The 14,895-nt window shown below is 62.3% G+C and overlaps 1 protein-coding gene across 4 annotated transcripts in view; it reads left to right on the top strand.

Annotated features, from left to right (window-relative positions):
• Nucleotides 1–14,233, top strand: part of PHF2 (PHD finger protein 2) — a 67,928-nt gene extending 53,695 nt beyond the window's left edge. For 3 of the 4 annotated variants that reach the window (XM_032306426.1, XM_032306425.1, XM_032306427.1), the window contains 11 exons: nt 451–819; nt 1,681–1,800; nt 2,214–2,329; nt 3,661–3,839; nt 3,928–3,998; nt 4,679–4,842; nt 8,920–9,194; nt 10,379–10,474; nt 10,851–10,960; nt 11,334–11,718; nt 12,339–14,233. In XM_032306426.1, the coding sequence (XP_032162317.1) occupies nt 451–819; nt 1,681–1,800; nt 2,214–2,329; nt 3,661–3,839; nt 3,928–3,998; nt 4,679–4,842; nt 8,920–9,194; nt 10,379–10,474; nt 10,851–10,960; nt 11,334–11,718; nt 12,339–12,427 (1,974 nt within the window). In that variant the 3' untranslated portion in view covers nt 12,428–14,233. The remainder of the gene's footprint in view (nt 1–450; nt 820–1,680; nt 1,801–2,213; nt 2,330–3,660; nt 3,840–3,927; nt 3,999–4,678; nt 4,843–8,919; nt 9,195–10,378; nt 10,475–10,850; nt 10,961–11,333; nt 11,719–12,338) is intronic. The other variant, XM_032306424.1, reaches the window with a different exon arrangement.
• Nucleotides 14,234–14,895: the final 662 nt, after the last annotated feature.

Raw genomic sequence — 14,895 nt, forward strand, 5'->3', positions numbered from 1 at the left:
CTGGAGGCAGGACGGTTCCGGCCGCTGGAGACCCTGCCTGTGTGAGCCTGACTGCTCCCAGCCTCTTCGTGCCATGGGGTAGAATGGTGGCTCCACCCAGGAGGTGGAGGGGTCAAGTGGCTGATGGTGTAGACAAGTGGCACCTTGTCACACGCGTAACGTAGATGAGTGTGTCACACGATGGTGTAGATAGATGTGAGCGTGTCGCACGATGCTGTAGATAAATGTGTGTCACACAGTGATCAGATGCGAGTGTGTCACACAGTGGTACGGACAGATGTGAGCGTGTCACACGAGAGCTGTAGGATAGATGTGAACATGTCTAGCCGGTGGTGTAGACAGATGTGTTGTGTGACAGTGTGGGCGGAGGTCCTTTCTGTTGGAGCGTCAGCCACAGCCCGGGCTGAGGCCCTGCTGGAGGGAGGCCACCTCTTCTTCTGCTCTCCCTAGAATGCCTCCAAGGCCGCCCGACCCGAAGTGACCCCCGCAATCTCCTCAGATGAAGTCTGTTTCGGGGATCGGGAGAAAGAGGAGCCCCCGTCCCCTATTGAGGCCAGCCCTCCTCGGTCCTTCCTGGAGAAAGTGTCCAAAAAAAAGACTCCCAAAACCGTGAAGATGCCCAAGCCGTCCAAAGTTCCCAAGCCCCCCAAACCCCCCAAACCCCCGAAGCCCCCCAAGCCACTGAAGCTCAAGGATGGGGGCAAGAAGAAAGGGAAGAAGTGCAGGGGCGCGGCCTCGCCCACCATCCCCAACCTGGACCTGCTGGAGGCCCACACCAAGGAGGCGCTGACCAAGATTGAGCCTCCCAAGAAAGGCAAGGTAGGTAGCCGCACCCTGCCGCCGGTGGCCGGAGGTCCGCAGATATCTCCCCTGTGGGGTGGAGCTGGGGCTGCGGAGTCCTTGGGCTGGAGGCTTGGGGCGGGTGGGCTGTGCCCCAGGGAGCTTGGCACAGTGGGGAGAGAGCCTCACAGGGAAGGCAGTGGGGTCTGTGCTGGGACGGAGGGGCACCACGCAGGGTCGCCTGGGGGGACGAGCTGGCTGTATCGTCTCTGAGACCCAAGCGCTGGCCGAGATCTGAAGGTGGGCCGGTGCCCAGTGGAGAGTAGTAGGGAGGCGGAAAGGGAACTGATGATGTGGGCAGTTACTGGAGGGGCCTGAGCCCCTGCAGGCCGTGAGAGAGGCAGACCTGGCCCTGGGGACCTACCAGTACGACCAGAGGCCCTAAAGTGTGGGCTTCGGGGCCATGAGCCCAAGACCAAGCCTCACTGAGTGATTTCCTGCTAGTGGGAGGTTGTTACCCACTTCTTAGCTGGGGGTGGGGGCGGGTCGGTGGTGGCCCTGGCTTACCAGGCTCACTAGGGCCGACATCACAGGGCTGCACGGGGCACATCAATTTTCTCATCCTTAAGGCAAAGAGAATGGATGAACGAACAAATGAACAGACGGATGGATGGCAGGAAAGGGGGAGAGGAAGGAAGGAAAGAAGGGGGGAGTGCAAGAATGGGTGGGTGGGTGATGGACGGACGGGTGACGGACGGACGCATCGGTGGATGGGCTGCTGCATGTGAGCCTGCAGGAGGCAGGGGCTCTGTGCTGTGTGGCTCTTGCTTTGCCCTGTAGCCTCAGGGATCCTCGACACCCTCCCACGTCCACTGCTGGGTCATGACTGCTGTTTCCTAGGCCACAAAGAGTGTCCTGAGTGTGCCCAACAAGGAGGCAATCAGCTCGCAGAATGACATGGAGAGGCTAGAAATCCGAGAGCAAACTAAGAGCAAGTCAGAAGCCAAGTGGAAGTACAAGGTGAGGCTGTGTGTGTGCAGGTGTGTGCAGGTGTGTGGACCTGCCCTCTGGGGGGCTGTGTTCTGTGAGAAGGGGGTGTGGGGGGTGTGCATGGGCTTGGTGGTATGAGTGGAGGCGTGTTTCCTCCTGGCCCCAGGGCGGGCAGTGAAGGTGTGGGTCTAAGTGTGGCTTCTGTGGGGCCATCATCCGTAGGGTTGGGTGCCTTCTGGCCGAAGGGGCCAAGTGCATCACTGTCTGAGCTCATGGATAGCCCACCTTGAACTCACACTCCCTGGAGCCGAACCGTGCAGGGGCTGCAGAGAAGGGGGTTTCCAGGATGATACAGTCAGAGGGAGGAGGCTGGCCTGTCCCAGCGCCTCTGCCTACTGGTTGCCTGTGTGGGGCTCAAGGACGGTCCTGGGTTTGCTTTTCAGAACAGCAAACCTGACTCGCTACTGAAGATGGAGGAGGAGCAGAGGCTGGAGAAGTGCCCTTTGTCAGGGGGCAAGGACCCCAAGTTCTCATTCTCCTTCAACAAGAGACTGCTGGGGTATGTGCGTCCTCATGCACACGTGCCCCTCCCCCGTCACACGTGCACCCCCCCACACACACACACATGCCCTCGCAGAGGGCTTCCCAGGTGAGGCTCACCTCCTGAGGAGGCAGACCCCTTCCCTGCCTCCCGGGCTGGTAGCTCTGATGGGTGGGGGTGGGGGTGGTGCAGGGGGAAGAGCGTGACTCGACAGCTATCAGCCCAGTTGCTGTCCTGGGCTGGGTAGGGTGGGTCAGGGTCCCGGCCTTGGGCCCAGAGAGCAGTGTGAACCCGCTATTCTCAAGTGTACCTAAAATTATGGCTGAGATGGGGGCTATGGAGGAAAAATCTCTGGGGCCCCTGGGGCCTGAGAAATCAGGAGGGCTTCCTGGAGGTGGGGGGGGCACTGAGCTGAGAGGTGGAGCACCCAGCCTGGCAGGGCATGTGTGTGTGGGAGTGGGCATGTCTGCGTTCTAGACTGTGGAATGGGTGTGTGTCTGCTGACCAGCTTCGCAAGCCAGCCACCCCTCGCCTGCTGAGAAGCCCGGACCAGCCGTGGTCCCTCATGCACTTGCTCGTTGAGTCTGAAGTTGGGGTGCGTGGCCCTCGGGGAAGCGGCGCATCCCAGTGGGAAGGGGGCCGGCATTTTGCCGTGGGCTTCAGTGTCCTTGCAGGTGGTGGGGAAGTGGGGCCTTGCAGAGCCGGGCGCGATGGGGCGTCACACCGGAGGCCTCTTAGCATCGTGCTGAGGCTGCTCCGCGAACAGGTGGGATGGGGGTGGTCCGAGAGCCCCGTTGCCCTGACCTCGTGGCCCTAAGCACATTGTTGGTGGATCTGAAGGTCAGGTGCCGGGCCCCAGGGGCAGCGGCAGGTGACAGCAGCGGGTGACAGCAGCGGGCGCTCCTGCTCCGTCCACTCCCGCAGGGCTCCCTGCCGCCTGGGAGTGGGAGCCATCCCGTTGGCAGCCGGTGCGGGCCCTGTCCTGGCCCACTGTCCCCATTGCTGGGTGCGGCCAGAGCCCTGCCTTGCGCTGACAGGGAGGCCCATACGAAAGATCCCGCAATTTATTTCTCTGAAATAGCCACGAGGGGAGCCCAGGCTATCGGCGCTGGCTCCGTCTGAAACTGAGCTGGTGCTGGACCCCAGGGCAGGGGGCGGTGAGGCTCATGCCTTCTAATAGCCCAAGAAAGGGCCGGGCATGCACCCCGGGGCCACGCGCCGTCCTCGCCGGGGCCACAGTGGCTGGATGGAGGCTGTGGGATGGGGACGTGTGTGGCCAGCGGCTGGTCCTCTGAGGCCCAGGATGGCGTGCAGGGGGAGCACTGAATGACTCACTCGTGCCCCCCCAGCTCCAAGGCCCTCAAGCCGCAGCCCAGCCCAGGCGTGTTTGGGGCCGTGCAGAGCTTCAAGGAGGACAAGCCCCCGCCGGTGCGGGACGAGTACGAGTACGTGTCGGACGACGGGGAGCTCAAGATCGACGAGTTTCCCATCAGGAGGAAGAGGAGCGCCCCCAGGAGGGATCTGTCTTGTGAGTGAGGGAGTGAGGGTGGGGACTGAGGGTGGGGAGCGGCCGTCCTCCCGGGGCCTCTGCCAGACGCACGTCTGCTGTGTTTCAGTCTTGCTGGACGGGAAGGAGCCACTGCCCACGCCCGCCTCAAAGCCAAAGCTGGACTCGGCACTCTACAAGGTAAGGACGTGGGTGCTGGGCCCCAGGAGGCCAAGCCAGGGCTCCTTCCTTTTCTCGGGCAGTCCTGCCATGCAGTGGGACGGGCCTCACGGCTTGGCGTGGGGACTGCGAACGGGGTCATCTTCTGCCTTGTCTCCGGCGTTTTCATGGGGAGGGTGGCCTGGGTTCTGGCCATGGGCCCCACAGATGAGGGATGAAGACGGAGCACACGGAAGTCCGTGGGTCTCAGTGAGTGGCCACCCCGCCCTCAAAGATAACGAATGGGGAGATGTGGGGCCAGGCCTTGCTCTGTGCTGTGGGAGCTGAAGTCAGGCCACCTCCAACCCAGGACACGGAGGCTGTTTCCAAGGAGGCCAGGGTCCCCACAGAGCCAGCAGCCAGGGCCTGACTGGGGTCCCCGAGCACGGGCGTGAGCTCCCATCTGCTTCCTGCCCGGCCACACGGCTCCTCTCGCATCTGTGGTCAGAACTGGGGCTCATGGGGCCACAGGGCAGGGTGTGAAGATCGCTCTGCCCTTTGGGGAGGCCGGCAGTCCCCGCAGAAAGCCCTGGCTCCAGCCCTGCCCGCAGTGCGCATTCCAAGGGCCAGCTCTTCACAGACTCGGAGGAACGTCTTTATGGCCAAAGGGAACCAGTAGCTCTCCCCCAAACTGCCTCTGACCTGTGGCTTCATCCCCGCAGCAGAGTGACGACTCCTCTGACGAGGGCTCACTGCACATCGACACGGACACCAAGCCCGCCCGCAACGCCAAAGGGAAGAAGGAGGGCGTGGGCTCGGCGGCGGGCATCCTGGACCTGCTGCAGGCCAGCGAGGAGGTCGGAGCGCTGGAGTACAACCCCAACAGGTGTGCAGAGGGCCCCGGCCTTCTGCAAGGTGGGGCGTGGTGGTTGTGGCAGTGGGCGTGAGGGGGCAACCTGGGCCCCTCCGGAGTCAGGGCGGCCAGAGCAGGACTCTGCCCCAGCAGGGGTGGTGCCGGACCGCCAGGGCGATGAGTGGGGGCTGGTTCCGCTGGCCCCCAGGGTCTGTGGAGCTCCTGGATGTATAGATGGGGGGAGCCTGAGAGACGTCTGTAGGGGCTGCCCTCCCTGGGAGTCAGTGGAGGAGCAGGGCTGGGCTCTGGTCAAGGGCACTTGGTGTCTCTGGGACCCAACGCGGCAGAGACCTCACCCACAGGGAGGGAGACGGTCGCCTCCGAGCTTGGGGACAGAAGAGCCGAGAGGTGTGGCTGGATCTGCTGGGTTCCCAGGTGACCACACCCAAGCCAGATGGCCCCGAGCCACGGGTGCGTCCAGGGAGCCCCCTCACTGCAGCCGGGGAGGCCCGGGTGGCAGGGTCCCTCCGGCCCAGTCCTGCCCAGCCCAGGCCCCTGATGGGAGAGAAATGGATGGATCCCTCCACGCGTTGTTGGATGAAGGGCCTCCGCTCGTTTCTGTGGTGATGGTCCCAGTTGAAGACTCTCCATTCAGTTAAACTTGGTTTTTAAGCTTTGTGGTCGGTTTTTTTTACAGGGGATTTTCACAAGTACCACAGACATAACTGAGGGATCAGGGTGTCCCCAACAGGGGACCTCTACTGCCCTGCTCGTCCTTAGGACAGCAGCAACTCTCACACTGGACAGCTGGGTCAAGGGCACGCTGCCAGGAGGCGGCCCAGGCAGGGCCAGAATCCCCTGTCTGCCTGATGACGGACCCCGGGGGTGGGGACTCCAGAAGGTCCCCCGTGCTGGGCGGTGACGTCCAGCAGGGGTGACCTGCCTGAGGAAGGTGGGGCTCACACGGCCTGAGCAGTGCTCAGCCCTCTCAATCTGCCTCCAAACCTGGGTCCAGAATCGAGGTCCCAGAGCTGCACAAGCTGGCGAGGAGGCCACACCGCTGGCCAGCGTCAGACACACTGGAGCCCAGGGAAGCGGATTAGGCTGTGTTGGGAAGGGCTTCTGGCCTTCTTTCGGGAATGTCTGTGGTGTGCGCCGGGCTGGGTTCCCAGACAGCCAGAGACACCTTCTCCCTGGGGGCAGCAGGGGGGCTGGGGGTGTTGGCAGCCCTCCTGGTGGCCCTCTGAGTGTGCACTCCCGCTCAGTGCCCAGGGGTTTCTGTCCATGTGCAGACATGGGACCCTCTCGGGCAGACGTGCTATGTCAGGACTTTGGCCTGAGGCCCCTGTGCTGGGGGCAGTCGACCTGTGACCCCCTTTCCAGGAGTGACCCTGTGGCATGGGCTCAGCCCCAGGGAGGAGGGTGGCCAGCGTGTAGGTGTGCTGCTCACTGCTTTGCAGACATGCACATGTGCCCTCACACCCGCCCGCGTGTGTGCACACGTGCCTGCCAGGCCCACCCCTGCTGCCTGCCGCGGGCAGTTCCTCTCTCCAGTCTCCCGTTTGGAGAGCAGGTCAGTTTTTGATGGTCCGTTTGCTCTGTTTTAAGTTTTCACTGCTGTGAAAAAAACAGCTGAAAAAAAAATGGAGGGAAATATGTTAATTTCTTGTGGATGGTTTGTGGAGTGTTTACTTGGGGGGGTGAGGGGAGAGGATTTTGGTATGATAATTGGAGGATTAAGAGATTATTTTCCATGTGTGTTGCTTTGACTTTGCCCCTTGATTCGCCGGCCCATGTGGGTAGACCTGCGGCCCATGCCACGTGCGGCCCCGGGCTCCACTGGCCTCCTCTCGGGGGTGGCGGAGCTGGGCTGGGACCACGCCGGCACCAGGGGGGCGCTCGCGGTGGGTGTCCTGGCCCCCTGCCCTCCCGTCCCTGTGGGAAGCCTGGTGTCTTCCCAGCCTTGGTGGGGCCACATCCACGCCCGAGAGCCGAGCGTCGTGGGTGCTGGGCCAGCTGGGGGCTCTTGCTGTTTCCGTGCAGGTCGGCAGTCTGGTGCAGCAATGAGACGCTGTTGTGTTCCTGGTCGCACCTGGACGGCCCTTTGGCTGCGCAGCTTGGACGGGGCAGGCAGCATCACGGGGGTGGAGCAGAGGGGCCAGGAGCTCCCGACTCCACAGGGGGTCTGCCCAGACTGATTTTCCCACTCTTCTGGCTTTGGAACTGCAGTCCTATTTGGTTCCAGTAGAAACCAGAACACTGTGGTCCAGTGTGTCTGGGATGAGGCCTGGGGAGGTGGTATTTGTGGAGGGCTGCCTGTGGGAGGAGGCCAGAGTCCTTGGCCTGGACCCCAGGTATGACCGGCAGGACCGCTTCTGTCCCAGCTTGCTTCACGGGGCCCCCAGGACCTGGGGGGATGGTTTGTGTTTGTGCTCCCTGGGGGCCAACTCAGTCTCCCCAGCCCCAGGCTTGGGAAGCTCTCATTTCTGAGTGGGGACACATGCCCCTTTCATTTTAACGGTCTTACTAAACGTGCATCCAGCACTTGGTGGTGGGGGCTGGGGGGGCGTGGTGTGAGAGCCGATGAGATGTACATGTTGCAGAACCCCCCCAGAAGGGTGTGTGTGCACTGACACTTCGGGTATTGCTTTGGGGTCACAGTAGCCCTGCAAGTTGGTTGATCCCCTTGGGGGGGCACATGGGGCAGGCAGGGTGGGGGCGGTGCTGGAGGTCAGACATAGGATGGGGCCCTGCAGTTGCTCCTTGGGCCTTTTGGGCCTGTGATGGGGAGGAGGCCTAAGCCGGGCCTATGGGTCCCTCACCCCATATGTGGCTCCTGCTCTTGTCTCCTGGGGGTCCAGGGAGTGGAAGGAGGGTCTGCTTAGGAGTGCCCGATGCGTGGTTTGACTGGGGGCCCCGCAGACCAGGATGGGCTGTCCTGTTCCCAGTGGCCCACAGGCTGGGGTGATAGGCAGGGACAAGGGCCAGAAACAGCCCCCGAGGGGAGCTGCCTGCTGGGCCAGGGCCACTGCGAGCTTCCTGGGCTGAGCTGAGGAGGTCCCCCGAGGAGGCCCAGAAGGATCCCAAGGGAGGGTTTGCTGGGCTGAGAAGGAGAGTGAAGCTTCTGGAGGAGCCCGGGCCTGGGCTTGGAGATCTCTCTCCGTCTAGCCATATCCAGGACCCTGCTGTGCACGGGGGTGGCGAGGGGGCCTGCCTCTCCTTCCCAGAGCCCAGGCCAGCAGAGAGTACGGGGCCAGGTGGTGGCACAGCCTCACTGGGTCCTGGAGGGAGGGGAGCTGGTATAACTGGGAGGAGGGGGCGTGGGGGTGGGCAAAGGGGGCAGGGCAGAGCACTGGGGGCAGTGGGTGCTGGGGTCAGGTCAGCACAAGGTGGCATTGGGAAAGGATCTGAGCTGTTGTGTGGCCATCAGGTAAAGAACAGGTGGGAGAGAGAAGCTGTGATCAGAGACAGGAATGGACGTCCCTCTCTCTCTGCCCCCTCCTCTCCCTTATGCCTCCTTATGTCCCTTATTGCCCTCCTCTGTCCCTGTAGAGAGTGGGGGCAGAGAGCTGGCCTTTTTTAAGTGGGGGTCATCAGCTACCACTATGTTGTACCCCAAGCTCTCTTCTGACCACTTGGTGGGCGGGTGCTGTGGGGCTGGATGGAGTGCTGTGGGCTATGGGGTGTGGGCTGTGAGCTGAGTGGTGTGGGCCGTGGACTGAGGCTGTGGGTCGTGGGTTTGTCGGCAGAGTATGTGTGCCGTGGACTGAGAGCCGGGAGCTGTGGGCTGTGGGCTGAGTGCCTTAGGCTACGTGGGGTGAATACCGGGGCTCTGGGCTGAGTGCTACGGGCTATGGGCTGTGGGCTAAGTGGCATGGGTTGTGGGCTGTAGGCTGAGTGCTGTGGGGCACGGGCTGTGGGCTGAATGCCATGGGCCGTGGCCTGAGTGCCATGGGCTGTAGGCTGAATGCCGTGGGCCATGGGCCATGGGCCGAGTGCCGTGGGCCATGGGCCGTGGGCCGAGTGCCGTGGGCCGTGGGCCGAGTGCCGTGGGCCGTGGGCCGAGTGCCGTGGGCCGTGGGCTGAGTGCCTGTCTCTCTGTGCCTCCAGCCAGCCCCCAGCCTCTCCCAGCACGCAGGAAGCCATTCAGGGAATGCTGTCCATGGCCAACCTGCAGGCCTCTGACTCCTGCCTGCAGACCACGTGGGGCGCCGGCCAGGCCAAGGGCAGCTCACTGGTGGCCCACGGTGCCCGGAAGAACGGGGGTGGCGGCAAGAGTGCGGGCAAGCGGCTGCTGAAGCGGGCGGCCAAGAACAGCGTGGGCCCGGACGATTATGAAGAGGAGCAGGACCACCTAGACGCCTGCTTCAAGGACTCGGACTACGGTGAGCCCTGTGGGGGTGCGGGCGGGCTCTGGCCTGCCCCCTGGGGCCTCTCCGCGGTGCCGCTGGGGCTCGTCCTTGTGCCGACCCCTGGCCGTTCTTTAGGACATGGAGAAGTCGGCCTGAGGAAGCATGTAACTCGGTGGAGGGCGTGCCGTAGTCACCGCCCAGAAGGACATCCGCCCCGGCCCCAGCCCCGGGTCTCCCCGTCCGCGTGCATCGGGTCCTGGGTGCAGGCCGTCCTTCACGGGCTCTTCACGGCCCCACACGTGCCCATGTCCGCTGCCGGTAGACGCCTGGTGGCTTCCTCCTCTTGGCCACTGTGATCACTGCTGCTGTGAATGCGGGCGCAGGGGTCATTGTGTGCCCATGGCCGTGGTGTCCCCGGGCAGGGACCTGGGAGGGGGCGTGCTGGGTTGAGGGTCCATTCCCATGTTGCCTTCTGAGGACCAGCCCAGCCATCCCCCACGTGACCATATACTCACAGACACTTTGAGACCCCATCTGCTCTGCGTGTCTCTGTGTGGATAACAACATTGAGGCCCAGAGTGGCCCACATCTGAGGGGGGCAGAGCAGGGATCCTGAGGGGTATGACCCCTCATGCCCTACCCCAGTCCTCCGGGCCCTGTACATGCAGGACTCAGGAATGCGCACCTGCCTGCGTGCTTGGCCTGCCCCTCGGGGATGTGTAGGGTGCCCCCAGGCCAGTGATATACTGGCCCCAGTGGTGCAGGGTCTGCCTTTGGTGTGGTCCTGATGCCCTGTGCTCACACTCCTGCCCCTGGAGCGCCCTCCTAAGGAGAGGCTGGCCCGGCCGCAGCTGGTGGACAGACAGCAGGGAGCCCCTTTTCTAGCCTCCTGTGGGGAGTGGGCAGGCCCTGGGTGTGAGGACACAGCTGTAGTGGAGGCACCTGGGAGTCGCCCAGGGCTCCTGGATGGGGCTCCGCCATCGCAGACTCGCTCCGATGGACTTGGGATGTGTTCTCTGAAAGAAGAGAAGCTGCAGAGAAGGAAGCAGTGGACACTGCAGCCAGGCTGGGGTGGGACCTGTGGGGGCTGCCAGGGCCTCTTGTCTGACCAATCCCTGCCCTCCCTGGGGCTGCCTGTGCCCGTGCGTGTGGTCTACCTGAAGCCCCCATCCCCCAGTGGCACTGCCGGCTCAGGCCTTTCTCCCCCTGCCCCCTAGTTTACCCCTCCCTGGAGTCTGACGAGGACAGTCCGGTCTTCAAGTCCCGGTCCAAGCGGAGGAAAGGCTCTGATGATGCTCCCTACAGTCCCACAGGTAGTGCTGTGGGCAACGCATCCCCTGCCCATCCCTCTGGCTTGAGAACTGTGGGCCCCCTGGCTCTGTGAGGGGTGCTGGTGGGGCTGGCTGCCTGCGGGAGCCTGACCGGGGCTCTGAGGAGGCCAGCCCTTCAGCTGGTTCGTCCCGTCTTTCACCTGGCTGGGTCATGGCAGCCAGTGGGGTGGAGGTCTGGTCCACTGTCTGTGTGACCCCTGCCTGCTCTCCTGTCTTGCTGGCATGGGGGCCCTTCCCACTGGGGCTCATGTTGACCCTCCCCATGACTCAGGGACAGACTGGGGCAGGGTCAAGGAGGCTGGGAGGTGTTTCAGGGGATGGGTGGCTGCTCCAGGCAGGGTGGTCTTCTCTCCCACAGCGAGGGTTGGCCCGTCGGTGCCAAGGCAGGACAGGCCTGTGCGTGAGGGCACCAGAGTAGCCTCCATCGAGACCGGGCTGGCAGCTGCCGCCGCCAAGCTGTCCCAACAGGTGAGGAGGGGCCCTGCCTGGGCTCAGGCTCCCCAGATGCCTCTGCACCTTCCCGGCCCTATGGCCAGCCTGCCCAGGCTGGGAGCTATCACAGGGTTGGGGACGTCTGAGTACTGCTGAGCCCTGGCAGTGCGCAGCTGGGGAGGTGGGAGCTGGCAGTGGGTCCCCCGGCAGCTCTGAGTCTGTTGGGGGGTGGTTATGAGGGGGGTGAGGGGGCAGAGGACACATCCTTTCGTGCAGGGGGCATGCTGATCTGCACACAGGCCCCGGCGCTTCTCTGGGGTTTGCGGTGAGTGGGCGTGGGCCTATCCCTTTTTGCTGCTGGGGACCAGCTCTTTGGTGTCTGAAGTTGGCTCCTATGCTTCCTTCAAAGGAGGAGCAGAAGAGTAGGAAGAAAAAGAACACCAAAAGGAAGCCGGCTCCCAACACCCCGTCCCCCTCGGCCTCGGCCTCCACCACGTCGGCCTCCACCACATCGGCCTCCACCACGTCGGCCTCCACTACCCCGGCCTCCACCACCCCGGCCTCCACCACCCCGGCCTCCACCAGCACGGCCAGCAGCCAGGCCTCACAGGAGGGCAGCTCGCCCGAGCCCCCGCCCGAGGCGCACAGCAGCAGCCTGGCGGATCACGAGTACACCGCAGCCGGAGCCTTCTCAGGGGCCCAGGCTGGCCGTGCCTCCCAGCCCATGGCCCCTGGGGTCTTCCTCACACAGAGACGGCCCTCTGCGTCATCCCCCAACAACACCGCTGCCAAAGGTACCGTGCCCGCGCGCCCTGAGCAACCCTGCTCTCGGTCAGCACTGCGGGGACCACGGGCCTGCTCTGTGTCACCATGGCCCTGTGTCTGTCCCCTGCTTGGCTAGTGTGGGGAAGAAACGGTCCCTCTCAAGACCAAAAGCTACGGTCCCTCATGGAGCAGAGGCTGGGCTGGTGGCCTCAACGCTGGAGCCTGGCTTGGAGTTGGGGTGTGGTTAGCTGTTTGCTGAGGGTTCTCTGGGCGGGGCGTGAGGGGATCCAGGGTCCCCTACATGATTTGGCGGTGGGACTGCCTACCAGGTCCCTTAGATTCTCACTCTCCCCAGGCCCCTGATCTGCCCGTATCCTGGCCGTAAGACCCAGCTGGCCATGGACACGAGGAGCGTGGCTCCTGCTGCCAGGTGGAAGGATGGGCCTCACTCTGGAGTGATGCTGTCCCTTGTCCCTGTCAGCGCAGCCTCAGGCAGGGCACTCTGCTGGCCGCTGGTGGTTCTGCAGGGACTGGAGTGGCTGGGGCTCAGGTCTCGGAGGTCCATCTTCCGGAGACAACGGGGGTCTAGTAGGGGCTCCTCTGGTCTCTCGCTCACCTGGCATTTTCCCATCTCCTTCCCTGCCTGCAGGAAAACGTACAAAGAAGGGCATGGCCACCGCCAAGCAGAGGCTCGGGAAAATTTTGAAAATTCATCGGAACGGAAAACTGCTCCTTTAAAGTTTGGAAAGCCAGGATCCTTCCGCTCCGCTCAGGACCCCCGGAGCCCCGCTAGAACATCAGCCCCAAGGAGGGTGGCCGCGCTGCCTCACCCCGGGGAGGGCCTGGCCCACTCCCGGCCACCACTCCCCCCATACGAGCATCTGTTGCTTCAGCAGGCGGAGCTCACCGACGTGGACAGACATCCTTTCTCAAGTTGCTTAGAGTGACCAGTTCCCGAAACTCAGCCCTGCCCGTTTGAGGACCATTCCAGTTTCAGGAGAGCCTCCGGGCACCCCTGAGTATGGGTGTGATCGCAGGGCTTCTGCGGCTCTGCTGGGAGCACGAGTCCTTTGAGGAAGGAGGAGTGAGCCAAAGCTCACCAGGCCCAGAGTCTGAGCTGGCCACAGGCTGGTAGCCTCCAAAGGCTTAAAAAAGGCAAAGAACACTAGAGAGGAAGAGGAGGAGAAAGTGGGGTCTTATGTGCCCCCCTACTCTTCCCGAGTGATTCTCAGACAGTCCAGAGAGCGTGCGGCCCGGCCAGGAGAGGGGCCTCTGTGCTCCCCGGCTGGTGGCCGGCGGGCCGGATGGTGGGTGTCGTGCCCCGAATGGCCAGGGCCTTTCTTGGGATGCTGGGGCCGGCAGCAGGGTCAGTGTGTTAGTGGGTGGGGGCGCTGTGATGGGGTCCCCCTGGAAGGGTCAGGCCCAGCCACGACGTGGGGCCTAGGGGCCCAGGCTAAGCCATGAGGGTGGGCCCCCGCTGCCCCACCGGCTACACTCCGAGAAGCACTTCTCATTCGAGACACCCCGCCTGGCGGGGCGGATGGCGGCGGGGCAGCCCGAGGACGCGGGGCCCGGCACGTCTGTCTGTCATCTGTCCGTGTTTGGTGTCGAGTCCCTGGGTGGACCCTGGACCGAATGTCCGCCCGTCGACACAGAGGGGCTGGAGTTGTTTCTCAGGCAATCCTGTATTTTAATTTTAGATCTATCTCCTGAAGCATATTTTTCATAGAATGTAGCGTGTAAATAGCTTTTTCAATAACTTCTTTTTTATAAGAGTAAAAGTATCTTTAGGAATTTCTTTCTAGAGAGTCCGTCATTAACATTTATACGAGTTTTTTGCCGAGTATGATGAACACTTGGTTTTTGCCTTCCTTCTTTCTGTTTACTGTTCCTGTTGGTGTTACTTTTTTCTTTTAGGAACTAAGGTATTGCCTGAAAAACAAGTGGGTGTGTGTGGAGCCTTCTGTCTGTCTTTGCAGCAGCAGCCGTGCGCGAGACCCGCTCCAGACGCGACGGGAGAGGGCTCTTCGACTCGGACACCAGCTCTTTCTTTCCTTCTCGTTGGCGAAGGGGGTGGGGATGCAGTTATTTTACTTAGCACCTTGTGAAGTGTTTCTGTGTTTTGTGATGCTGTAATTTATTAATGTTTGTAGCTTTTTATATTTGTACATTTCTTATGAGCTTTGTTTATACGCCTGTCCCCGGGGGCCGTGTCCGCGAGGCCCGGCTCCGAGGCTGGCTGGCAAGCTCGCCGGGCGCTGGCTGCGCTCACTGTGCCGTCCTGGCGTCCGCGAGGCTTCCTTTCCCGTCCTTGTTGAACATTTATATAATCTAACCCGGCCATCCAGCTGTTCTCTCTCTTTTATTTTTTAAAATTTATTATTATTATTATTTGGCAACATGTACATTTCTAACAAAGTTTACCGTGGCTATTAAAGTGTTTTATTTCCCAATTCATATTACTCTTGTATCGAGTCCCTAAGGTCTAAGGCAGCTTAGATCAAAGTTTTAAAAGAGTAAAAATATTTCAGGTTTTGTACAGAACCCTGTCTGTGTCATTCCTGCTCATCGGCCAGCGGCGGCTCCGTGGTGGGGGTGGCGAGAGGGAGCCCCAGGGACTGGGGCGCAGGCCCAGACCGGAGATGCGGGGGCCAGCCATCCCCTCGGAAAGCGTGCTCTGCCCTGCACCCCAAAGCTGCAGCTCCTGGCACCAGCCTGCAGGAGCCGCCAGAAGAGCCCATGGGGACAGGCAGCCTTTAGAGGCCTGGCATCTATCCATCGGGAGCCTCCAGAGGCACAGCTGAGAGCATGGGGGTGGGGGGCGGGGCAGAATTCATTATGTACCTTGTGTTACGAAGTACAGAACTGTAGCAGCTGGTGCCCTCCTCGCCCCTTCTGTCTGAGCTTTGGTTCCCTCCATCCTGCTGGGCGTCCAGGCAGACATCCTCTACCCCACACCGTGGCTGAGCACCTCCAGGACCTCAAGGGAGCTCAGGATGGGTCAGGGTTGGGCTCCAGGCACCCATCCTCCTGCCTGGAAGGGGCTACCCCTCTGTTGGACATCTCGGACATCTCTGGGCCCTTGGATATGGCATTCTCAAGTACCTGAACCCGCAGTTCCCTCTGCTGGATCCCACACGAAGTGGTGGCCTCCGCACACTCCCCGCCTGGCTGCTCATCCTGCTTGCAGCTGCCTCATCCCGGCC

This window comes from Mustela erminea, chromosome 12 (assembly GCF_009829155.1).
Source record: "Mustela erminea isolate mMusErm1 chromosome 12, mMusErm1.Pri, whole genome shotgun sequence".
Lineage (NCBI taxonomy): Eukaryota > Metazoa > Chordata > Mammalia > Carnivora > Mustelidae > Mustela > Mustela erminea.